The sequence below is a fragment of the Haemaphysalis longicornis genome, unplaced genomic scaffold (assembly GCF_048455015.1).
Source record: "Haemaphysalis longicornis isolate Haplotype H1 unplaced genomic scaffold, Haemaphysalis longicornis Haplotype H1 scaffold_4, whole genome shotgun sequence".
Taxonomy (NCBI): Eukaryota; Metazoa; Arthropoda; class Arachnida; order Ixodida; family Ixodidae; genus Haemaphysalis; species Haemaphysalis longicornis.
The window spans coordinates 26,252,106-26,278,097 of record NW_027526361.1 but is presented as its reverse complement, the minus strand read 5'-3'; the positions used below and the strand labels follow the sequence as shown (position 1 = coordinate 26,278,097).

The following is a 25,992-nucleotide window of genomic DNA, read 5'->3' as shown; positions in this document are numbered from 1 at the left end:
GCCGGTGGAATTTTGAATAAGCATTTACGGGCAGGGCGCAGAGTAGTGGCGAAAGCATTATTAGACCTCATCACGGGTATGAATCATACCTCTACCGGTGAATCACAGGCTTCCGCGGGCGCTCGTAGTCACTAAAATTAAGGTTATTTAATAACGCTAGGTGCTCTTATTTGGCTGGCACCTCTTCGATCTCGGGATTTCCGCGTTACTTACCCGCACCATGCTTTACAATTAGTGCAGTATGGAAGCGAGACGAGCCGCACCGCTCGACTAATCCACATCGCTCGGCGTTCTCGATAAACTCGCGCAAATTTCAAATAACGAGTTACACGCTTAGTCCCGGGGTGTTGCTTGAAGGCAGAGGCAAATTTGCACTCAATGCCACCCACTGTTATTGGATTCTGAAGACGAACTTGCGGGCAAACGACAAAGTAAACATGGTTCTACAATTTTATTTAAAAATAAACTCTGTACACATGCAATGTTATGCATCCTGTATATATATAATACGTGTGAACACGAGTATGGAATGCCTAACCAACAAGCCAGATAACACAAAAGTTTTTATTGGTCAAGAAAGAACACTGAAATGTGGACTGAGAAGAAAAACATGTACAATTGATGAACACCCTTTTTTTTTTTTTTCCGTTGCCTAATCCACTTCTTCAATTGTGGGTCCGCTGCCGGCACCTCCTCCGGGGGCCGCGCCAGCACCACCAGGTCCTCCAGCTCCTGGGAATCCACCGGCCGGCATGCCTCCAGACTGGTACAGCTTGCTGATGATCGGGTTGCAGACCTGCTCCAGTTCCTTCTGTCGGTGCTCATACTCTTCCTTCTCTGCAAGCTGGGGGGAAAAAACAAAACATGTCAGTTGAAGATTTGAAAATGTGCAGTTACATAAGCCTAACTCCCAAAGCTTTGGCATGTATTAGCAACATATAAAGAACAGGTTGACAAGGTTTTTAAGCAATGATTTGTGACAAGATTTCCACTACAAGAACACTAAGAAGTAGGCTGAAAAATATGTACCTGGTTAGAGTCCAGCCACTTGATCGTCTCCTGCACCTTCTCTACAATCTTCTGGCGATCTTCCTCAGAAATTTTGTCCTTCAGCTTCTCGTCCTCAACAGTGGCCTTCACGTTGAAGGAGTAGCTCTCCAGGGCGTTCTTGGCAGAGATCCTGGTCTTCTGCTTGTCGTCCTCATCCTTGTACTTCTCAGCATCCTTCACCATCCGCTCGATCTCCTCCTTAGACAGGCGGCCCTTGTCATTTGTGATGGTGATCTTGTTCTCCTTGCCCGTGCTCTTGTCAACCGCCGACACGTTGAGAATGCCGTTAGCATCGATGTCAAAGGTGACCTCAATCTGGGGGACGCCACGGGGCGCCGGAGGAATGCCCGTGAGCTCGAACTTGCCGAGCAGGTTGTTGTCCTTTGTCATCGCCCGCTCACCCTCAAACACCTGGATCAGCACGCCAGGCTGGTTGTCCGAGTAGGTGGTGAAGGTCTGGGTCTGGCGGGTGGGAATGGTGGTGTTGCGCTTGATCAGCACAGTCATCACCCCGCCGGCGGTCTCAATGCCCAGGGAGAGGGGAGTGACGTCGAGCAGCAGAAGGTCCTGCACCTGCTCGGACTTGTCGCCAATGAGGATGGCCGCCTGGACGGCCGCACCATAGGCTACAGCCTCGTCGGGGTTGATGGACTTGTTCAGTTCCTTGCCATTGAAGAAGTCCTGGAGGAGCTTCTGGATCTTGGGGATGCGGGTCGAGCCGCCGACCAGCACGATGTCGTGCACCTGGGACTTGTCCATTTTGGCATCGCGCAGAGCCTTCTCCACAGGCTCCAGAGTGCTGCGGAAGAGGTCTGCGTTGAGCTCCTCAAAGCGGGCACGAGTGATGGTGGAGTAGAAGTCCACGCCCTCGAACAGGGAGTCGATTTCAATGCTGCAAGAGAACAAAAAAAAAAAAAAAAAAAAGAGCAGAGCCCGTTAGCCCCACACATTATGCCTTGCACAACGGCGAACTTACTCAGCCAGTAATGGAGCTGTGCTAGACTACCTCACGAGCATTAGGATTACTAAAAAGTCTGTCATGCCAGAGGCATTTAGGAAGAATTGCAGCACGTAGACAGGTTTAGCATACCTGGCCTGTGTGCTCGAAGACAGGGTGCGCTTGGCCCGCTCGCAAGCCGTGCGCAGTCGTCGCAGGGCGCGCTTGTTGACAGTGAGGTCCTTCTTGTGCTTACGCTTGAACTCCTGGACGAAGTGGTTCACCATGCGGTTGTCAAAGTCCTCGCCACCAAGGTGGGTGTCGCCGGCCGTGGACTTGACCTCGAAAATGCCGTCCTCAATGGTCAGGATGGAAACATCGAAGGTTCCGCCGCCTAAGTCAAAGATGAGCACGTTGCGCTCTCCCGTGCCCTTCTTGTCCAGGCCGTAGGCGATAGCAGCCGCGGTCGGCTCGTTGATGATGCGGAGAACGTTCAGGCCGGCAATGGTCCCGGCGTCTTTGGTGGCCTGGCGCTGGGAGTCGTTGAAGTAGGCAGGCACGGTGACAACGGCGTTGACGACGGTTTTGCCGAGGTACGCTTCGGCGATTTCCTTCATCTTGATGAGTACCATGGACGAGATTTCTTCGGGGAAAAAGGTCTTCGTCTCGCCCTTGTAGTCAACCTGAATCTTGGGCTTGCCGCCATCGCTGATCACCTCGAAGGGCCAGTGCTTCATGTCCGACTGGACGGCAGGGTCGTCAAAGCGTCGGCCGATCAGGCGCTTAGCGTCTGGAACGGAGAGAGCAAACCGTGAACGCAATGAAACAACACGTCCGAATAAGATGGGAAGATATACAAACGCGAAACAGTTACAAACAGGGCGGAAAAAAACTGCCATACACGGTAATTACGCCGCAACACCAGCGGGCGTTCCTAGGCGAGCACAATAAAAAAAAATGGAAATGATAAGATTGTACGAAGGCGACTGGCAGAAAGGTCACAAGCCAGAAACCATGCTGCTAATTATCCTTCGAATAATATAGCACGGTGTGAAAAGCTCTGAATGCACAATTGGGCACACAAGCTTGCCACGAGGTGTGCAAATAGCCTAAACGGAGGGGTACTTCCCGCCACGCTAAGCCTATCCACCATTCGCCGGTGTCGTTACATTCGGAAAGATACACTTGGTTTCGGAAGCTACTTCAGCTAGCCGTTACCGCTGCTTTCGCTTTTGACAATGCATAGCAAATACAAAGGCCCTTACCGAACACTGTGTTGTTAGGGTTCATGGCGACTTGGTTCTTAGCGGCGTCGCCGATGAGTCGCTCGGTGTCCGTGAAGGCAACATAGCTCGGCGTGGTCCGGTTTCCTTGGTCGTTGGCGATAATTTCGACCTTTCCATGTTGGAAAACTCCAACGCAGGAGTAGGTCGTGCCAAGATCAATACCAATTGCGGGCACCTTCGCCATGCCTGCAACAGCGAGCACGAGGCACCGGTTAGGGCGTTCCGAGGTTAACTCACCGCTGGAAGAACCGAGGTACGACGAAAATCACTCCGCAAATGCTTTAGGCTCACTGCAACTACCCACCTGTGTCCGTATCTGACTCTCAGGAATAAATATATGTACAACTGAGCTCGATGGACAAAACCACTGGGTCCGGCACGAGCAATTCTCTCACTACACAAAAAAGGCGACCAGTCAGTTTTATCGACGGCTCGGATGTGACGTCACACAGAGAAGCTTCTAGACTGGCTAGTTCAGCCAATCACAACACGCCGTGTCTCTTGCCATTGGTGGAGGAAATAACCTGTAGAAGGTTTGAGTGAGCCCACCTCCGCTAAACCAAAAACCCACATCACGTGACGACTTGATCGCTTCAAGCTATTGAGCTGAAGAGGGCGCTGCATGCTTCGTCCGCGCAAATTAAGCTGGCCCACTAGAAATGGAAGGTCCATAGAAGCGTTCGTTGCGTCTGGCGAAGCGGCCAGAAGCAGCAGGAACATTCCAGAAGCTGCCGTGGCGTACGCAGGCGTGTTAAAGTTATGTTCTTTTCTTTCTCTGCGTGATCGTTCCCAAGGTCTTATAGTCTAACGTCAGCGGAGCTCGTAGTCGTAGGGGCAGTGTGAAAACGGAATAAAGGCACCTTTTTTCACCCTTTTCTACATGCGGGCGTTTTATGGCGGCAGCGTCAAACGGCCCCCCACCCCCCTTTTCTTTCTTTTTTTAGTCCCATTTTGAGGCAGCTCGACTCAGCCCTCACCGTATCGGCATGCAAGAAATCAGTTTTACGCAGCCAGCCAGAATTGCGCGCGGGTGGGAATCAAGTTTTATATAGGAGAAGTTGCATAACTAGACCAGCTGTTTACTTACGTCATTCATGTGACCACCTTGCAGTTGCCGCCGGTCCTTTGGCATTGCGGCCACCGAGCCGATAACGCGGTGTGCATTGTGCACATAACAATGCAGTTCGAGTGTTAAATACCAAGCAGGGAGCACACCACTCTTTCTCACTCTTTATTTACGATGCACGTGACATAAGCGTCGTGTTGAATGAGCAAACAGGTCAGAAACAAGCAAAGACACAAGTATAGGCGCCGAACGAGATCGTTGGCTGCTTCACTCGGTGCAGCGACACGAACCCCCAAGATATTTTTGTCTTGGAAAAAAAAAAGGGAATCACTGACCAGAGAAAAAAAAAAAAAAACACTAATATCGAAGGTGGCTTGCCAGCATTCTTCGTTTTCGCGAATCCTCTTCATCCTGCAAAAATAAAAATGAAGCACACTTAACTACACGATTGAAGCACCGACACATTACACTGCACGACATCCGCATTCCACAGCTCCCCACACCCCCATTCCATTTTTTCTTCAAACATGTCAACTTCAGCTTGTAAACGAAGCAAAGCACTGACTGTCCAGCTGTTCAGGATATTTATTACATTCTAAACATGCTACATAACTTACATCAATGACTTGAAAATTCGAAAAAAAATTTGCAACAAAGCTGTACGTTTAGAGTCGATATAACACAGGCTATTGATTGGAAGCCAAACATCTATATTTAGTGTTTTGCCCTGTGCTTACAGCGCTACACAAGACCCCAAATTTCAAACAGAAGCTGCAAGAGGGTTGAAAATTTTCCAAGCTGATGTGCAATCAAAATTACACAGAGATTCCACCTGTGTTAACTTGTTAGGCTAGTATGTAACGTAATGCAACAGTTGTGCCATAAGTTTGTGGCCATTCGTGTGCACCGAATAACATCTGTTTGCAACGTCGCAAACAAAACAAAAAGCACATCCAAAAACAACTCTGCCTGCCTGATTGCCACAATTTGTTTTCAGCTCTGCAGGCATTTTGAATTGAATGGACCACAAACAGGCCCCTCGCTACAAATATGAAAACAGGGCAGGTGGAAATGGCTTGCCCCAAGCACTGGGACTGCATCTGACTTAAAATTAGCACTAATGCTTACTGTGTTGCTTCCTCGCTTACGGGCATACGTCGCTCCTACTGCAAGGAGAGGGCAGCAGCGAAGAGACGGAAAGCATTATTTCAATCTCTCACATAACTTTTTTTAATAGCATGGACAGCTTAGGTAAAGAGTGCTGCATCGAAAGTGCATACAAAAACAACAAACATGGAAGGGGTAAGGCAAATTTCTTTTTGTTTCGCACGAAATTGAACAGTACTACAGTGCAGCGTAAAACTGGAGGCGTCACTGTTACTTTAATTATGCCACCTTTCAGCAGCAGCTATGGCAGGCTGCTTTCTAGAAAGCAACAGGACTGGAGACCCTCAGAATGTACACGCAAGAAATGCAGAGTTAAATTACACCTGGCCTCCCTCAAGAATATGTGAGAGACCGCTTAAAAAAAAATGTAGAAACACCAACACGAATTCCAAGATGAAGACAACGAATCCACAAGTACCAGCCAGCCTGTTCCTAAAAACATCTACGTTTATCGGATGTATGTGCTACCGGGCTTCTGCTTCGCCTTGAAGAAATCTTTTCTTGGTGAGAGCTGCTCGATTTCTCAGAATACTGCAGAATTACAAGGCTCTGCTTGTCATGTCAATAGTTGCAAGGGAGGGAGAGAAAACAGTAAAATGGGGCGAGGTTTCATTCAGGTAGACTTTAGCGGTTGCCAAGGGTAGGTCCTAACAGGCCCCAAATATTCCATGAGAGAGAGAGAGCGATAAGAGCGTGAACGAGTGAACAAAGCATGTACTGGAGTAGAAGAAAATTAAAAGAAAGAGAGAAGAAAGGTTTGTGTGTGGCCTCAGTTCAGGAAGCCACGAGCTGTCGCCGATTCTCGGGCCTACATGATCAAAACTTCTTGACCTCTTGGCCAGTGCTCCGGAGGTTCGGGGAAGGAATTACCACGCAAGGTGGTATGTAGTAGTGCAGGGAGGAGTCTGACAAAAGGGAAGTTGTAGGGGCACTGGGCGGGAGAGGTGTGGTGTTATACACCTGTGCTTGGAAAGAGAGTGTTCTTATTTGACCCGGAGGACTCTAGGTCAAGTCGGAAAAGGTGTAGACAATAGCAGGTGCTTGGAGCGCCCACATATGTCCTTCTTGTCTACCCTCATCCTCGCCTGTTTAGCACCCTACCCTTTTTACTGCACAAATCAACCAACTAGCTCAACAAGTTGTGTTAACTCTAGGCCACCTTTTCTCATGAGAACATGCAAACAACGGAAACCACAAATGATTCGGTAGGAATAAAGAAAACGTGGCGATCGGTCCTGATTGATTTGACTGACTGATCATGAAGTTTAATGCGCCCGTGCTACACAGGCAATGGGGTGCGCCATCATGGAGGGCTCCAGATTAATTTTGACCACCTGGAAATCTTTAATGTGCGCTGAAATCTCGCTTTTCACCTCCATCAAAAAAGTGGCCGCCGCGGCCAAAAATCGAACCCACATCCTTGGGCTCAGCAGGCAGACAGTCCTGTCCAAGTGCAGGTGAAAACCACAACACTGTGGGTGTTCAGTACGCAGGGAAATCTGTATAGTGCCAGGAGTACAGCTATTCATTCGTAGTGCATGCCAGAACTATTGTCATCGCAACGCATGCAGCAAAGCAATCCTCCCAATCAAATGCGTATAAAAACAGTGCTTACATTGTTGACATGCTTCACACCCTGCAAATTGCAGTGATGGAAAAGACAAGCAATCAATGAGTCGTTTTTTGCAAGTCAGTTTTAAGCTGAGTGCAGTGATGGTTCGGGCTCACAGAGCAGCTACGTTACAAATACAAGCCAACCACACTTGCCCCGCAATACTTTGAGTTGTTGCCCATCCTCAAGACATCGTCCAGCACACCCCTTCTAGGGGAAATATCTACTCCTAAGATACAGAAACACTGAGGACATTTGACACACCAAGGTCTTGCCCACTCCCCTTTTTTGATGGCCCAAAAGTTGAGTGAGAACATGGGATATTACCGTAATGTGAAGAAAAGTGCAAGGTAGACACATGAAAAAGAAAAAAAAAAACCATTCCCGTCAGGTTGTTTCCTTCCAGCACATGTTTTGCAATTCAATATGTAAACTGAGGCACGCAAAGCTGTCGAGAAGGCTAGGGTGTGCGCCTTGTCTCCCAACACCTGACAGCCCGCGGCACACCTACAGCTGCGGAGCACAGGCTCGGTAATAAACACTGCATGCCTGGTCCAGCCCGACACTTAGAGGCCATGGGTTTTCCCAACCCGGCCAAGGAGGCTCGTAAGACAGGAGTAAGTTCAACTGCAAGACATCTTTCCCCTGTTCTACTCCACCACAGAAACCTCATCGGTTTCAAAAACAGTTATGGGTTGTTAGAGTGGCAAAGCGCTAAGACAAGCCTGCTTTGATCAATTGCATTAACAGGGCCCATGCCAGAAACGCTTAGTTTGGGATTTGCGCCAACGGCTTCTAGTCCGGGCAGTTGTCCCCACCCTTTTCTCGCTGTGGCCCAAACATTTTTCAGGCAGCACAATTCAGTGTTGCTTTGTGTACTGATGGGCCCAGATGAAAGCATTGAGAGGGGCGAGCAAGCCAGCTCACGTTGCGAACATGCGACTGATTCCCAAACACAACACAATTACCTTACACCTGACATCAACTGGGGCCAACCTCAGGCTGTGGGTCAGCTTGCCTGTGCAGAAACATGTGGGCCAACGGGGAAGTTGGGCGGGTTGAGCCCATGCACACCTTCAGCACAGTTGTGTTCACTCAGACTATGCAGGGGAGTGCGAAGTCTGAACAATCCAGAGGGCATTAAGCAAGCGAGAGTCAACAGTCCAGAAAGGGGAACGGAAAACAGCAACAAAAAGGATGGCCATCCCTGGCCACCTTGTCAAAATAGCCACAAAGTGTGGTGTCATGTACAAGGGCAGCAAGGTTCATTGCAGAGATTTGGGAGAGGCGTAACGTGCGATGGAGGCCTCCACAGAGACAGGCACAGATTAGGTGCATCCCCATCCCTCAATATCGCCTGCCCTTCCTGTCCACAGCCTTCCATGACGGTACCAAAACAAAAGTGGGCTGAGTGGATTAAGTGTTTGCCACTGAAAATACAATCGCATCGACCTGTCCAGAAGCTGAGCGATTCAGAAGGGGAACCCAACTCGCATACTCATGAAAAAACAGCTCACAGACAAGCAATGCTTCAAGTGGAAGGGGAGGAAGAGGGCGCAGAAATCTTCGCAAAGCAAGCACTGCATCGCTTTCAAACCAGACATCATTTCCTGTGGACCTGCAGCAGGTATGAAAACCACAAACTATGTGCTGACAATAAAATAGCACCCCCCCCCCCCCTTCCTCCCATACAAAAGTCCCAGCATGCACAACTTACAGCAGGGTTCAAACGATGCAGTTTAACACGCCAAAGCTGCACCTGGCCTATGAGGTGTGCTGTATTGGTGGGCTCCAGATCAATTTTGACCACCTGGGGATCTTTACGCGCACCGAAATCTCATCGTGCGGGTGTTTTCGCTTTTCCCCACCTGAAAAGCTGCCGCCGCGCCTGTGATCTAACTTGCATCCTTGGGCTCAGCTGCACAACGCCTTATCCGCTAAGCCACCGCGGTGGCCAACTTACAGAAGAGTTGCACTCTTCGCAGTTCCAGGTGTAGCCCCTCTGCTTGGGGCTTTTTCGCACGGGCGGGTAGAGGCAGAGGAAGTGGTAGCCCTTCTTGCACTCGTCACACCTGCAAAGCACAAAGTGTTTTAACAACAACAACGCAACAACACAGTGCTTTCCCACGTTCGATGAATGCACAAATGCGGCGTCATAAAATGAGCACCCAGCCATACTGCCATGCAATGCGGCATCGCGTTTTTTGCAAAGATGTGGCACGCATTTGGCTTGCATGAACAGTACATCCACAACCCCCTCACAAGTTTGGTCACGCAGAAAGACTCTCGGAACGTGCTCCTCCGTTGGTGCACTCAGAAAGCAGTCCCACAACTGTCACATCTTGCTGGCTATAATCGAGCACAGGGGTCTCAAACTCACATCAATGAGAGGGCCACAGTCACGAAATTTAGTCCTGCAAGCGCCAGGAGAGCAAAGAAGCTTGAAACGAAGATGGGGTTATAGCTAGATGTCACCAAACGCTCGCATTTAAAAAAAAAGAAAAAAAGAAACAAGTGCTTTTCCACATCCTGTAAATATGACGGGTCATTTCTGAATGGCATTTGACGTCAGGATTCGAGAAAAATGTCAATACCGATCTCCAGGATGACTATTATCAGGACGCCGATTCTGAAATATAAAATATTGGTTCCACAGTGATGCATCAACAGATGGTGACTGCATTGGGCGCGCTCTAAAAAACAAATAAAAATAAACGAACGAAAACACTAATGAGTGGGCTGGATTGCAATGGACCGCATGTTTGAGATACCTGATCTACCAGCTATGATGCTGGCTACACTATGGGCGGCTTTGTCCATTCAAGACAGTACATAGTGCTGCCTGAGCACCCAGGAGCAGAGGCAACATGTCAGCACGGTGCAAGAAGTTACTCTTCAGCAGAAATCTGCGAAACCTGCCGAGATGTTTCCACAGATGGAGCACGGCATTGAAAGCTTTCTGTTCCTGCATGCACGCTGTGCTTGAAAGTTGCACCTGCATCAACCTTTGTGCACCGTGATGATCTGCCCCTCTCCGGCTGCTGTGGGCATCCACCGTAATGGTTGATACTTCGGAGGGTGTTCCTAAACATTTCATGTGTGCATACTCCGCACTAATGGTGTACATCCATCTGCAGCCTGAGATGGACTGACCAAGCAGGTACCAGGAGATGTGGGTGGCAAAGCACAAACGTGGCACTGGAAACTCGTGTAAAAAAAATGGCCTGCGTCCATGGAGCAAGAACACATAGGAGGGGAAACTGCCCATTGCGGCCAGCGCGGGTGAGTGACCAGATAATGTCACACTGAAAGCCAATGCCAACTACAAAGCTTGGTGGCTGCGAAGGCGAAGGAGAGGGTGGCAACACCTGACGGACGAACTGATAGCGGCCACAATTAATTCCGGGGCTGCGCAGTGCAATGCCGATTGTGGCGGCCGTTCAGTTTCTCCTCCCGTGACTGATGCCACTACCTTAACCTCGGCCACGCACTTGTGACATTATCTCGCCACGCTAGGGAGCGTCGCTTCCACTCCTGTCGCGTTCTTGCTCCATGTCTGCCTCCGATGCCGCCCTGATAAACCACTTAAATCCACGCACTTATCTGGACAGTGTACGAACAAAAGCTCATAAATAGTGAGCAAAACAGCCCATTCCCATAGGAACAGAGTCTGGCACTTAATTGCAACCGCACACTTTATTTCGCACTAACTTCGTGTTCTCACATCATGCTTCACAATGGGTATCTTTCCATCGTCGCTCACTCATTTGCCTATCATTCATAAAAAGCAAGCTACAATACTACAAGCCAATGCTAGCATTGTCAGGAGATTGCGGCAGAAGGACGTTGCCCTCAATTGACATTATTCATACAGTTGTCTGATTTCGTGTTTCAATAAGTATATTTGTTCCATGTCTCCTGCCCCAATGTTTTCTTTTTTCTTTTTCTCATTGCTCTTGTAACCAATTGTTGTTTACAATTACTGTATTGTCTGCCCCTCCTGCTTCGGCCTCTAACCAGCAGCATTAGTAACTACATAAATAAATGTGTCCTCGTCGCCAGCAAGAAATGCCAAAGAAATGTGCAGCAGACAGGCAGCAGAGGGGAACGTATTGCCCTGGGATGCCTTGGGAAGGTGGTTGCCGGATGAAAAACAAGTGTGGTGTGCTAAGAAACCTCCCACGAAAGCAAGGCTCAGGCAAGTGGAATCGTAGCAGCACAGTTAATGGACCACCACTTCCCCCGCCTTCCTGTGCCACTGCTTGTGATCCTCACATACCATAAAAGCCACAACACACACTGGTGATAGCAGTCTGGAATTCACAGTCCTGGGCCACAACAGAAGACTGAGTGCATGGTGGCCAAATTCATGCTTCAACTCTGGACGGGGAGGCTAAGAGCGTTTGGTGCTGCAGCGCCACGGGGCTTGCTGTAGGCTGCTAATAATGACAAGCCCGATTCCTGAAGATGGTGGTGACAAAAAAAAAAGAGCCTACAGTTAAGGCCTAAAGATGAAAAACGCTTTCTTATGTGTGAACGGGCTCGGCACAGAGAGAGCTATGTTACAAAATCAAACCAATCGATGCAGGTGCCAAATTTTCAAGAGCAGAAAGAGCTGCGCCTTTACTCGTTGCAGCTACTCTATCGCTGGAACGACCACCACCACACAAAATCATGCAAGGCTTTTCCAAACGAGCTTCAACTTAGTTTTTGGCCCTAGCAGCTGCCCATGAGCTAAGAACAAAAGGAGCCATTAATGCTTACAAGTACCAGCAGAGAGAAGCTAGTGAACATGAGTACACTTGCCCTGCAAAACAGTAAAATGCACGAGCCTTCTTCCCCCTTTCCTTCATTTGACAACTGTGTGCCAAGAGACTGTGAGCTCTCTCTTGCAAGTCTTGGGTCACAGCAGTTCATCGGATCACAGCCCTGCATCATCCAGCCTGCCTCGTTGGTGCTCCCCTGTCAGAGCCACAGGCGCCCCGAGCTCCCACTTACACGACCAGGTTGGTGCAGTCGCCCGGGTTGTTGCACCGCTTGCACTCCACCTTCAGGTCCTTATCCAACGGGGTCCTCTTCACCGGCATGCGGATGCCCGACACACCGGGCACGGCGTCGCCAAACTGCAAGGACAATGCAACCATCGCGGTGGACGGAGGTCAACCAGAAGCCAGCATCCTAGATCCAGAAACAAGCCCGGGTGGAAGAAGTTCAAGCTACAAAAAAAAAAAAAAAAAAAAAAAAAAAAAAAAAAAAAGTGGACGTTGGCTGCGCATGCAGTGCCACGAAAATGACAGCCAGTGGACCATCAGGGTAACAGAATGGCTGCTGAGAGACGGGACAAGATCTAGAAGACCACCGACTCGATGGAGGGATGAATTGGAAAAATTCAGAGACAAGGAATGGAGTCGGGGAGCACAGGACAGGAATGGTTGGAGATCTATGGGAGAGAGGCCTTTGTCCTGCTGTGGTACCAGTGAGCAGTGCACACATCAGGGGGTGCAGAAGGACTAGTACCCACCGCGGTGGCTCAGTGGCTGTGGCACTGTGCTGCTGAGCCCAAGGACGCGGGTTCGGTTCCCGGCCACAGTGGCCGCTTTTCTGATGGAGGCAAAAAGCGAAAATGCCTGTGCATTCGATATTTTGGCGCACGTTAAAGGGCCCCAGGTGGTCAAAATTAATCCGGTGACTTCCACTATGCCGTGCCTTATCACCTGTGTAGCGTCGGCGCACACAGGTGATGAGGCGCAGCCACATCACCTGTGAAATTATACTAGTCTAAACCCCACAGCCAATCCCCACATTAACTCAATCCCCAAATTAAACCCCACAATCAATCAAAAAGACTAGCACAATCATTCTATCTGGGTTGCCTCAAGTTTAGGCTTGAAAAGTGGGACCCAGAAAAACCATGTTTCTCTTTCAAGCCTAAACTTCAAATGGTGATAACTTGAGCACCAACACAGATAGATTGATGATGTTAACCTTAATGCCCTCCTTGACCTGTGCGCAGTTAGTTCATGGTACCATGTTCAGCTGCATCTTTCTGTCAGTGTTTTTTTTCCAAAAGCTGTCACAAAATTAAATCTAAAATATGAATTCATTCAAAAATAGCTGTATTACATAAAAATGACATCTACAATTAGAACATGACCCTACATAAATCCCCAAATTTTCATCACCACAACTGTAATAATAAGGTTTTTATATCTAAGACACCCCACCCCCCCACCCCTTAAATGGGCTGGTGATTATGCTGAACCAAAAATTAACCCCTTAAGGGAGGATATCGGTCTTAAGACTTATTTTAATTTACAAGTAAACTTTGTGAAACTTGTCAGTCGTGCTGCTTTTTAAAGACTATAGTCTTTCTTAGGCTACTTAAATGCAGAAATTTTGCTATGTCTGTATGTCTATCTGTCTGTGACTAAATTCAGCCACCCAGCCAAAGTTAAACAGAAGCTGCACAATAGACTTATATGCCCGCAGACAAATCTGGTGTCAATGTTCATACTTGTTAACATTGTGGAACCAGAACAGGACATTACGCAAATATATGGCAGACAATAAATACATAAGTGCTATTTGCAGTGTTCCTTTATTAAAAAAAATTATGGATTCTTCGTTTTTGCGATAGCAGATGACATACTACATCAACTGCACAAAACCGTCGCCTGCTGTTGCCCGTGCTACTATAGCTCCTGGTGGCATTTAAGAAATTAAACGGCAACAGCAACAAAAAAGGCTCCACTAGATAGGTTCTACGTTCTGCTTGAAACACTCGTGGAGTAGGGCAACGTGGTTCTATATTTGTTCTAATAGGGTGCCTCGATTCACGCGCATCTCCGCCGTACGGCAGCACTGGCATCGAGGCACCCAGCCTGGAGCAGTGGAAAGTGGTAACTTTACATTGACTTGAGCAAACATCAAGCGTGTTATCTCGAGAGGAACGAGATGGGAGAGGAACAGCATGAGAGGTGAGCGGGAAAGAGAAGGGAGGCATTTACTTGCCAGGGGCGCCAGTCGACTATCGTCTTTCTTCAACATTTGCAACGAAAGGAGCAGATATGCGGCCATTTTTTTCCCACTGATTTCAAATAAGCCATTATTTTTTCACTTGGTCAATAAGTTCCTGAGATAATTAGAGGTAATTAGCCATTTCTGGTCGGTCATAAAATGACCAATACTGTTTTGTCTATTGTTTGGCTGTAATCTTTATATTTTTCAATACTATGAACCCTGGTGAATGCAATAATCGAAGCAGTTTTTTGATGCATCGCTCGGAACTAATTTTACAGCTCATGAAACTTCGGTGTTTAAAATGGGCACTCAAAATTACAAGAAAACTTTGTGAAACTTGTCACTGGTGCTACCAAAGTTTGCGGTGGGGGAAAAATTTACTTAATGCATTTCTCCAGCTGATTTTTTAGAAAAAGTGAAAAAAAAAAAAGGACTCATCAGTGTAGCAAATTCATTACATCAAGGTTAACCGTTGCAATTTCTTCGTTGCATAGAGGTTGCAAACACACAGGCTTCAGTGGGGAATTGAAAAACTTCGTTAAACCCAGGAATGGATTACACAGAGGTGCGTTACATCCAGGTTTAACTGTATAACAGAATGCCCGTCGAGCGATGACACTCCTATGTCCTGCAGTGGCCATAGTAGGACGACCAAGATGATGACACATTATGTACGCAGTAACCCAACTACGTGAGTCTCATAACAACAGCCATTGGTCAAAGTGCCAGCAACCCTGAATTCTTCATGCTCCACCATTCAGACGCCTCTAGTGCGATGTGGGGCAAGCAGCTGGCGCCACTCCTTACCGGAGTGGACGGCTCGCTCTTGGGGGCTGGGGCTGGGGGCGGGGCCGCAGCTGGGGCCGCCGAGGCCAGGGCAGAGGGCAGGGACTTGCGCTTGGCCCGCTTGGCCTTGCGGTAGGCCTGCATTTCAGGGTTCAGCCGGCGACGGGCTCGGGGTTTCCCTGGGGTCGTCACGCTCGGGCGGCGCTTGGCTGCCGGGCTCTGCGAGGGAGCGGCGGCCGGGTCCCCAGGGGTTGCGGCTGTGGAGACTGCAGCCGACGGCTCGTCTCCGGCCGGGGTGGTGACTGTTGGCACCGCAGCCGTCGGCGTAGGGGTCATTTTCGGGGGGGACACCTTCGGGGGGGACACCTTCGGGGGGGACACCTTCGGGGGGGTGTCTGGCACAATGCAGGTGCGCGACTGCTGCACACGGCGACTCAGCCGACTTGGCTGCAGCTGCAACACAAGGGCCTGGCTCAAAGGCCTGTCTCAAGACAATAGGCAATCCACCGCATTTATTCGATTATATGGCGACGGGGCAGTTTGAAGAACGCACGCACACACACACACACACAGTGAGCTTCGAATATAAGGCGGGGCATGACTTTGAGACTACGGATTTCAGAAAAAAAAACCTCGCCTTATGTATTCAAATAAGTACGGTATGTTAAAAGACAGCAGTGCACTGTTTTCTCTACTGCAGTCATGATAGCCCTGCTTACGATGGTCCAATCGTACGACTGCCATGGTGTGCATTACAGCACATCGAAGTATGCTTAGTGCAAAACGAGTGACTGTGAGCAAGTGTCGTCGAGTTTGCCTTACTGGGATCAATGAGACCCGTCAAGTGGAATACACAGAGTGCAGCGTCAATACAGGCACAAGAACTGCCTTTCAACAAAACTCAAACGGTCTCCCAAACTGTAAGGAGGAGAGCTGAAAGCTGAAAGCAGAGAGTGTGCAACTTCCGAATGTTGAACTCTTTTCTGACCCAAAAAAAGCTGTGCGTACAACTAAAAACAAGGCATGAGATCAGCTGCCTTGCTTGCAAACTGTTTGCCATGCAGGACTTTGAGAAGTCTTGAATGGGGCAGGGGTCAGGCCTCTAGATGTGCTAGCAGCAACAATTTCGCATCCACCGTGTGGCACAGGTTACACCATTGAACAGAGGGTAAGGCGAGAGGGAGGGCCCCGTGTGCGTTCTCACCTTGCGTGGGCTGTCGATGAAGGGGAAGTCCTCGTAGCGTATGGTGCCCCTTGGCTGATCCCGCAGCCGGCGAGGAGCGTTGGGGTCGCAATGCCTCTCCTTGTCCTCATCAGAGTTCTTGTCGCATTCGCTACACTGCCTGCATGGGGAGCAGTGCGACACCCAACTCTGCACACACGCCTCCACACTGTGACACAATACACGGCCAGCACTTCACGCGGCAGAATCAGAACACGGTTACCGCTGTTTCGAGACACAGGTCTGTAGAAACATGAAAGCTTTTTAGAAGCCAGGAAACGAGGCCATAACACCACACCATTCACATCCTTGTTGGCTAACCTGGCTGTGAAAGTTCTTGAATTACAATGACTTTGTACATATTAGAGGGGAAAAAAAAAAAAAAAAAAGGAGACACTAACCCTCTCACTTGGCCACAGCCTCCTGCAGCCCTAGGCAGGGTATATTTGGGTATAATTGTTGTACACACTTTTCTCAGAGGATGCTCACAAGTATTCTGTTAAGTGTCGCTGAGATAAGCTAAAATTAAAGCTCGACTGTTGGGTGCATACTGAAGTGCAAGTGCAAGTGTGTGACAGATTCTCAGCCACTCAAATGGTGCTGTCATTTTACATACAATAGAAAGCAGCTTGGCATCTTCTTTAAAGTGAGTAACCTTTGGCAGAGAAGGTTGGCAATAATAGCATTACGCAAAAGTACATTTAATAAAGACACATTCAGCCAAGCAGGGGAAAGTGACAAAAAACAAAATGCACTGTATTTTCTTCGATTTTAAGCACCCCTCTCCACGCTAAGCCTCACGAGTTCGAAAAAGAGGGGGTGCTTATAATCGAGAATGTACGGTATATACGGCAGTCTTACAATAGCACTGACATTTATTCTTTTTCAGTTTAGAGCAGGCACTCTAGCAACCAGTTTTTCGCAAAATCTCGCAGCGGTCTGTGGCGTGCACAGTACTCGAAAAGGTGATATTCTTTGAGGAGGTGGAGGGGGGTGCACGCACCATCCCATTGACTTGTTCTTCTTGGGCATCCTGGTCAGGGGTGGGTCAAGGCAGTAGAGGTGGTAGTGTAGCTGGCAGTTATCGCACTTGGCAAGCTGATGCTGGTCCTGAGATGTCTTGCACACACCACACCTGCACGTGCACGATCACACCTTGACAGCACTGCAAGCACACGCCCCTGTCCTTGGGTGGCAGGGCTTCGCGCCCTTCTGATGATATGGGTATGTTATGCTGGAAGCGTTGCAAGGGGACTGCAGTGATATGTGCATGTCTTTGCACGCCAGTGTATCACCAACTCCACAACCAGATTTGCACTGCCAGCACTCTTGACTCTTACGGTCAGAGGAACTAAAGGCACCTGCACTGCCCTTTGCGTGAAACTCTCTCGAATAAAGTCACTGCGATGAATGTCACTCTGTGTTGCTGTAGTGAAGTGCTTGGAGGTTACTTTGTCTTGTGTATGTTACAATTGATCAAAATGCCAGAACTGTGCAAGTCACATGGCTCTGCAAATTAAATTCAGTCGCTCGGAAGCAGAGCTTCCCTTTTGGATTCGTGGAACTGTGAAAGAGGGAGGTGTGTCTTCTGCATTCCCTTTCGTCCAAGCAAAAGGCATCAGGGTAGCAAACTTGAAAACATGTCGACCACTTTAGAGGCAAATGGCTGAACAAATGGCGGCACTAATCAGATGCTCCATACAAGGAGTGCATGCTAACACAAAGGCTCACAACTTACTCGAAGAGGAATGATGACCCTGAATCTGACCGACGGTTTGAACGGCTTGCCGGCTTGACTACGGGCTTCTTGGCTTCAAGTAAGTCTGGTACTGGAAGTTTCTGCAGGAGGTCAAACGGTAAAAAGTCCCAAGTAAAATTAACTACATTCAGGCAACCAAAGGAAGTTTTAGCTAGAAATGAGAGTGCACAAAAAAGTGAAACAAAAAGGAACAACCCCCCCCCCCCTCTACTCTTCTATTACCAGGCTGAAAATTTTCCCCATGTGGAGCTAAGCAAAGTACTCCCCAGACCCCACCAGATTCATTTACTCTATCACCCAATCACAACACACATAAACTCCCTCACAAAATGAAATGAAACACAACAGCCGCTACCACAGCCGCTTTGCACAGGTACACCAAATTATGTTCCAAAAAGGTATGATGAAGTGTGCATTGCAGGCATTTAGTTAGGCATTGCAGCATGCAATGCCTAACTAAATTAACCTAACAGGTGTTGTTAGATAAACCTAATTAATCAAACAGCAAGGCTGTCATAGGCATAAACCCTTAGCTACAAAAATTTCGGCTAGTTGTACACGACTACCACCGCTGCTCTGGTCGGCTGGCCCATTATCAATGTAAACATGGCTTCTAGACAGCACGCCTGCAGGACCATGGCCTAGAAATTATGAAGCAGTAACAAGGAACCAGCCCCCTTGCGTCCTCCCATTCTTCCTGCTGAGGTAGCCACTGATTCGGACCTTCCACTCAGCTTGCAGAAGGAAGAAGCCTCCTTTCAGCCCACTACACAGCTGTACCAGTGTCCAGCGGCTGTGCTTTCTCTGTTCCATCCTCCTCCTCTCTGTCTCCAGCCCAAATTCCGCTCCTTCCAAGCTGCAGAAATGCCTGCTCCTTCGGTTTTCGTCTTCTTAACGGGATTCACTGAAGTGTTCTCCTTTTTTGCCATGTCACCACTCCCTCCTCTCAGAGGCCTGCCTGGCCTTTTTGTCCTGACGACTTGCACCGTTACCACAACTTGCAGCCACCCTTCTCTCCCCCGCACGATGCAGCTCTGCTGGATTCAGACTACAGGCCAAGCACCGAGTTAGTGGCTGTCACAAAATCCGAGCCCTCCTTCCCGCCAGTCCTTTGCCACATTTTCACTATGTTGTCCCTTTGGCCACCTTTCGTAGAAGGCAGAGCATTTCTGGGCTACATTTCGACTGACAAGCGAAGCCCCGCACCCCACAGGAGAATGGAGCTATGGCTAGGAAATTCCAAGAAACACAGACAGAGGGCCACTGAAAAAAATCCCGCCATCTCCACGAAGTGAATGATGATGAGAGGAGCGAAGCTAAAATGCTTATCGGTGAAACCGTGAAACATTGTTATAGGTCTTCTTGACGGCGCGCACCATCTGAATGAGTGAAGGACATAAGGCGCGTTCGTAGCCATGCTCGCGTCTCAGTTTGTAGCGCAGTGGGAATTGCGCCATGTACCTCCCGAAGCGGCCAGAGAGTCGTGGGATCGAAACCGGGCGCCGCCGTGCCAAGACCACCACTCCCCGCTCGCAAAGCTTGAGACTTCCCACCGCTCTGTTGACAAGCCCGTCGACGACGTCGATGTTTGTGTTGATCATGTAGGGCTTGTTTGGGACGATGAGAATCTCCATGGGTAAGTTGGCAAATTCAGCGTGTGACATTTTAGCCACCTTGGCCGTCGCCTTCTGTGAGACCGTCTTGTGTCGCGTGCCCCCGGTACGTGTCTTGAGCTCGCAGGCGACGAACGATAGCCTCTTCTTCTTCCTCTTCTCCTTGTTGGGTAGCAACAAACGCGTTGAACATTTTGACCTCTTCGGCCAATCTTTGGATGGCCAATCCCTAGGGGGATCCTGCCACAATCACCTTCGTGGTGCCGTATACAGCAGCAACGAGGGACAGGACAGGGTCCGAGTTAGAGGAGCTTCGCCCCTAAATGTGCGTGAAGTGTAGCCCCTAGAGCCTAAAAAGCAGGCAGAGGAGATTGGGAAAACAAGGCAAATAAACAATCCCGGCCGGCATCAGCCAGCAGGCAAGTCTATGTTAGGCTATGGTTAGGCTATGTTCAGAGTGCCGACGCAAAAGTCATATCGTGATCTACGGACGTAAAAAAAGGCGTATCATGCAGTTCGGTTGGCTGAGACGTGAAATGACGTCATTCTTTAAAGTTATTACGAGAGTTGAGGCAACAGTCTGAACCCGGCTTTACAGGGAAAAAAATGCAGTGAATAAAAATGGCAGCATCTCCACTCCGTGGATGATGGCGAGGGTGCGGAGTACAGGGACTCGAAATGACAGGGACTCGAAAGTTGCGCCCCAAGTGACATCCGATTTGCACCCCGATTGTCATTCGATTTGAGCCGTGAGTTGCACCTTGATTATTCCCTAAATGAAACTGCGATCCATGGCTCAAATCGAATTTCACTTGATTTTCGCTTGATGGTGGTGTGCACACGAATGGACGCGGACAGACATTGGGAGGTCCTAAGGTACTCCGCACCGTTACAGGGCAAGGGAGTAAGCCGTTTGACTCTTGGTTACTAACACACGGTCGTAACCCAACGGGTAAGACGACTGACACTAACTCTGTCTGGTCTACCAGACACAGGCTCGAATCCTGCTGGTGCCTGTGCGATTTTTTGCGATTGTAAATGCTATGCGCACGGACGCAGGCGGACATTGTGTGGTCCTAAGGTACTCCGCACCTAAAATCATGCACCCAGGCATACATCATTTGCAGGCCCTTTTTCATGTAAAAACATTGCTTCAAATGGCACTCCGTCGAGCAGAGCAGTAGACCATATGCCTGACATGCATGTGAGAAAGCAGCGCTGGGCATGCTCCTTTCATCTTCGCAGGAACTTAGGAGTGCTTTGAAAGCTACGCACCACCAGCCAGTCGGGAAGGGAAAAATGCCAACTGGAGATAAGGTTACGAGTGATTTAGCAAGGGTCAAAGAAAATACACACTGGCTTCCTCTCTGTAGCATTGTCAGCAACTACCATACACAAAGTGCATCCGTCATGAACGGTGCACTAATCATGTACATCATGCAGGTCCAGTCTGACTATGTGCACAAGCAGCTGGAGCTTCTTGGAGAACTGTGTTCATACGGTACTGACAACTGCCAGGGGCGTTCTAAGCGCCTGTAACATAATTTGCACTGCTGAACTTACAAACCCTGACTAAATTAAATTCGTCGATAAAGAAGTTTTCGGCTGCAAGTAGGACACCGTTATATCAAGGCTCAACTGTATCGTAAAAGTGGGCTGTGTATTGCATCTGCTACAGTTTGTTTTTCGACACATTTAAAAGGCACAACAGTTGGTTCGCCAAAGTGGTCAGCCACCGTGCGCACGCACCTTGTTTGTCAAGTCACACAGCATCCTCCAGAACTGCAAGCCCTGCTCGTGCATGTGCGCATGCTCCTTCTTCATTTCCTCCAGCTGGAACATGGCCTGTGGAATCGCAGAGAAATGGAGGGGTGAGCAATAGCATGCAGGGAAAAAACAAAAGTGCTTGCTCTAGGTGTCTGCTGTTGCAAGAGGAAAAGAATACCACCTGGCCAAGCCTTGCACACTGAATTTGAATTACGGGGTTTAACGTGACAAAGCTACCCCTGGGCTATGAGGCACACCGTAGTGGACGGCTCTGGATTAATTTCGACCACCTCAAAATCTTCAGCACACACCAAAATCTCGAAACACGGGCGGCTTCGCTTTTCACTTTCACCTGAAAAGTGGCCACCACGACCAGGATCAAACCCTGTCTTTGGAACTTCAGTGAGCTCTGCACACTGAAGCCCCAGGTCGTCGTGAAATTCAGTGGTTATACACCTACGACTACAGGCAGGAATGTTTCGAAGGGATGGAAGTCGGCTTTTTCCTGTAACTGGACCACACTGCATGCATTCGGAAGAAGCAGCACACGGGTGACACCTGGCAGCATGGAGAACTAGCTGTCACCATTTCACCATAGCCACGTTGTACGGCTTGTATTCTGCATTGCAATTGTGTCCAATTCTATACGCCCACGTCAGCGCATTGTCTGTTGGCAACGCTATCCGATAGTCCGCAAGAGTCGGAGAAAGTTTTGCCTCCTTGTCGTGTAACCTGAGTGCACTGGGTAGTCTTGGGCAACACAGGGTCAATACAAGACTGGTACAACGCATTACACCCTGGTAATTGCTTAGTTGCTCAACTGCTTGATTTGCACAACAGTTCCACTGTGCCAGTCCCCAGGGACACCAACTTTGTGCCGCAAGCAAATGCTGATAACTTTATCAGTAGCTAGCCGGATAGCCACTAAAATCTAGCATGGCTACTCAACACTGAACAAGGCAAAAAAAAAAAAAAAAAAGATGCGGATTCCCAGAATTCGTCAAAAAATATCAATGAAGTACATAGTGGGTCGTGGGCATCATTGCCTGCCATAGATTAGGAATGCAGCCTCAGAGCACCACTTTCCAATGTTTCCACCATACGTGCACTTTTTTGTTACACTCCCAGTCTTCCTCTAACCTTGTCGAGCACGTTTGTCTTGACAAAAGGGCTGTTTTTGAAAATGTTGGAAGGTCTTGCAATGAAAGGACAGCCCCCAGCACATTTTCAATCTGTACTGCGGAAGACCAGGGGAAAAAAACAAGCAGATATGCACAGTGCCATGTGTGTCTACTCGTTCTTTGTCCCTTGTCTTCTGCAGTACAGTTTGAAAGTTATGAACCAATGTCAATCCCAAATTTCTACACTACTAGGCGCACTTCTCTGTCAAGCTCCCACCCAGCAGCAGTCGTCTGGCTCACCTGGTCATATTTCTGCCTCAGCACCTGTTCTTGTTCCTGGAGCTCAGAGTTTTGCTGCAGGAGCTCGTCTAAGTGCCGGCGCATGGTCGAAACCCGGTCATTGCGATCTGCGAGGGTGGCCAAGAAGGACGACCACAGAAATAAGAAAAAGATCATGGACCCCCTGAAGCAAATCCTCCTCACCCAGGTAGTAGCTGACGAACTCCAGGGTGAAGGCCGGGGGCACGTGCCACTTGCGTCGGGCGTCGGCCACGCCCTCGGCGGCCAGGTGGCTGGGCTGGGAGATGCCCAGAAGGTGGGCCTTGCGCAGCAGCTGCCGACACGCCCAGGGGCTGCTGGTCAGCAGGCGCCCCATCTTTTGCGTCGGCACCCAGGGCGGGGGCCGCTCCGCCCGCTGCCGCTGGTACCGCTCACGGTGCCACGACAGCTTGCGCTCCACCCGGGCCTAGCGACAGGGAAGAGCAGCAATCACCACCTGACGGGGGAAACTATAAGTGCTAACAAAGCAGGAAAACACCTGCCCTAACCTCACCGCACGATGATCAGCTGCATAATGACCAGCACACGCCAGCACCTCAAGCGAATGGCAAGTATGACTGAAATCTGCTGTTTCTGCCAACTGACTTTGTACACAGTGTAGACCCACTAGGTGCACTCAACTACCGTATTTGCACGATTCTAACGTGCACACTTTCCCGCTAAAAGTAGCCTTCAACGTTGTGTGCGCGTTAGTCGGGCGCAAACCTGAAATTGCCTTCAAAGCGCCGAGCAGTAGTGGTATCGCCATAGACAGAATCCAACTCAATCCAATCCAAGACAATCCGTCAACGACACGCGAGCAAAATTTATCGTACTTTCCTTCGTTGGGCATACCTTATCCAGCTGTTACAAATGTTTATTTTTAAGTTATTTTTACATTAAATCTTTTTCAGATTTTCATGAGTAAACTTACCTGCGCGTTACAATTGGGGGCGTCCGTTACAATAATGCAAATGCGGTATTCGCAATCAGGGGCAACACACCTTTTCCTTAGGGTCATGGACTTCGCTGGCAGCTTGGGTTTTGAAGCGTGACTGCAGTGCGAGCCAGTTACTCTTCTTGCTCCGAACGATCATTTTGTCCGCGTGAAGCTTGCAGTAGGCAAAGAAGGGGTCCGCAATCTGCAAACAGCACCGGGAAGAGCGTGCACAGCAGGCATTACAGTTATGCAGAAAGCATGCACAAACGAAACTGGGTCAGTGATGTCAGATGCCTAGCAAACCTCTTTAATGGAAGCTTCTCCTGACAGCTAGGGATTGTGCTACACTTAATTAACAAGGACTCAGTCAGCATGTCTTTACCTTTAGACGAGTTTCCCACTGCAAACGTCTATCAATGTGATGGGAAACAGTGCTGGCTAGTTCCCATTTGCAACACGACAGCCCATTTTTCATGTTCATAATAATAAATGAACTTCCCTCGCCTTCTCGCTAGTCGAATCTCCCGCGTGCAGGTTGCCTCACAGTTGCTACAGATTGGGTGAAGAAATAAACTGGTCATAAGGTATCCAACCCATAAACTGGTAATAAACTGGTCATAAGAAATAAACTGAAATAAACTCGTCATAAGGTATCTGACACAAAGTTCTTTTGGTGCTCAATAGTAAAGTGGCCACGAATATAACAAAAAGAAAACAGAACTAAGGCGAGGTCTACGCACCACAATGCCCCATTTCACGAGCGAGGCACCCATTGCACACACTATTTTTTTTATGGGCAATGTTTTTTATGGGCAATGGGCAACATGAAGGATTTCGTGCACTTTTGTCTCATTACACTGCAGTGCTGGCATGCTCGCTTCACACATATGTGGGATGTCAACCTTCTGGACTTCTCCATGATACCTCAGATTTAAGTGCGATACTTGCAGCCATGATATCATTATGCAAATTGTGGCGCCATCTTGTAAAAGTTAACTGAAGTTATCAAACGACCCCCATAATATGATGCCAGCTATTCGCAGTACTCTATTCTCTCCTCCTGCAGTTAACATATTCCATTAAAAAAAAAAGCACATTTGTTTTACATTTTTACTAGCCCCCCCCCCCCCCCCCCCCCCCTCTCTCCTTTCCGGGATCTAAAGACGACAAGATAGTGAGAAGTGATTTTAAACAAAACAAACAAACAAAAAGCTTGCCATACCTCTTCCATTGACGCTTCCGAAAGAAGACCTTCTCTTTGGGCACTGTAAAGACACATAGGGTCAGCATTAATTGCGATCAAACTACTGCCCTGACCCATTCCAGTACAACTTTTCCGAACAGCTACGGCCAAGAGTGAAAGAAGTTCTGGCAGTCCCAAAGGAACTGTAGGAAAAAAACCTACCAGGTCACATGGAAGGATGTCTTGCACATGCCGGCGTCACACGTAATGCAGACTCCAGTGCGGCTGATGCGCTCGTCGTCGCACAGCACACAGGACTGGACACAAACAACGGGTGCCACATTCAGGGCCCACTTCTCGCCAAAGGGGATCATGGGGCTAGGCATTTCTCCGCATACGAGTGTAGCTGCTAAATGACCACCAACAATTACTAGCAGAACCGCCATAACATGCTGAATAGTCTTGAGACCAAGCTTGTCTTTTTCCTTTTTTTTCTTTTATTTTGAATGGTATGCAGCGCAGTGTGCAACAAAGATTTGCAAAGTAAATCCCTACCAAAATAAACAAACAACAACAACAACTGAACTCGCAGCACCGTACACTGCGCTTTCTCCTCTTAAAATATAGACTAAATTCCATTTGGTTTAGTTGTATAGCAGTGTGCGGCACATTTGCCCTAAAAACAAATTGGTGTGCTACAACACTCTGTGTTACTTTCCAGTAGAGCTCGCTTTTTTTTTTATTGATTGATTGATTGATTGTAGGGTTTTAACGTGCCGACGCAACGCAGGCGATGAGGCGCGCCGTAGTGGAGGGCTCCGGATTAATTTTGACCACCTGGGGATCTTTAACGTGAGCCGAAATCTCGTACACACGGGCGTTTTTGCTTTTCGCCTCCATCAGAAAAGCGGCCGCCGCGGCCGGGAAACGAACCCGCGACCTCGTGCTCAGCAGCGCAACGCCTTAGCCACTGAGCTACCGCGACGGGTCGCTTTTTTTTTTTTTTTTTCCTGCATCCAGGCTGATTACTTCAATGATACAGCTATGTGCTGCTGTTGGCCTAACACATGCTGCGATTGTCATGCTGCATCATCTTCGCAACTAGCAAATATCTGCACCAACCATGCAGAAATGCCCCAAGAAAG

The 25,992-nt window shown here is 48.8% G+C and overlaps 2 protein-coding genes across 5 annotated transcripts in view; both read right to left on the bottom strand.

Annotated features, from left to right (window-relative positions):
* Nucleotides 1-432: 432 nt before the first annotated feature.
* Nucleotides 433-3,736, bottom strand: LOC144178389 (heat shock 70 kDa protein cognate 4). Its single transcript, XM_077706199.1, has 5 exons — nucleotides 3,578-3,736; nucleotides 3,253-3,459; nucleotides 2,141-2,777; nucleotides 1,030-1,942; nucleotides 433-844 (listed from the first exon to the last, which is right to left on the bottom strand). Exons 2-5 carry the CDS (start codon nucleotides 3,455-3,457, stop codon nucleotides 653-655), a joined length of 1,947 nt encoding a protein of 648 aa, XP_077562325.1. The 5' UTR covers nucleotides 3,458-3,459; nucleotides 3,578-3,736; the 3' UTR covers nucleotides 433-652.
* Nucleotides 3,737-4,491: 755 nt separating this feature from the next.
* The window catches only part of LOC144178388 (PHD finger protein 14), a 31,586-nt gene continuing 10,085 nt past the window's right edge, over nucleotides 4,492-25,992 (bottom strand). Inside the window, exons 9-22 of one of the 4 annotated variants that reach the window (XM_077706195.1) lie at nucleotides 25,070-25,164; nucleotides 24,887-24,929; nucleotides 23,729-23,866; nucleotides 22,890-23,151; nucleotides 22,707-22,813; nucleotides 21,268-21,363; nucleotides 17,885-17,985; nucleotides 17,150-17,281; nucleotides 16,129-16,267; nucleotides 14,946-15,377; nucleotides 12,117-12,241; nucleotides 9,082-9,190; nucleotides 7,122-7,142; nucleotides 4,492-4,750 (exon numbers count right to left, since the gene is read on the bottom strand). In XM_077706195.1, coding sequence (XP_077562321.1) covers nucleotides 4,697-4,750; nucleotides 7,122-7,142; nucleotides 9,082-9,190; nucleotides 12,117-12,241; nucleotides 14,946-15,377; nucleotides 16,129-16,267; nucleotides 17,150-17,281; nucleotides 17,885-17,985; nucleotides 21,268-21,363; nucleotides 22,707-22,813; nucleotides 22,890-23,151; nucleotides 23,729-23,866; nucleotides 24,887-24,929; nucleotides 25,070-25,164 — 1,854 coding nt within the window. In that variant the 3' untranslated portion in view covers nucleotides 4,492-4,696. Of the gene's footprint in view, nucleotides 4,751-5,487; nucleotides 5,506-7,121; nucleotides 7,143-8,706; nucleotides 8,737-9,081; nucleotides 9,191-12,116; nucleotides 12,242-14,945; nucleotides 15,378-16,128; nucleotides 16,268-17,149; nucleotides 17,282-17,884; nucleotides 17,986-21,267; nucleotides 21,364-22,706; nucleotides 22,814-22,889; nucleotides 23,152-23,728; nucleotides 23,867-24,886; nucleotides 24,930-25,069; nucleotides 25,165-25,992 lie in introns of those variants that run through there. The other 3 variants (XM_077706197.1, XM_077706196.1, XM_077706198.1) reach the window with 3 other exon arrangements.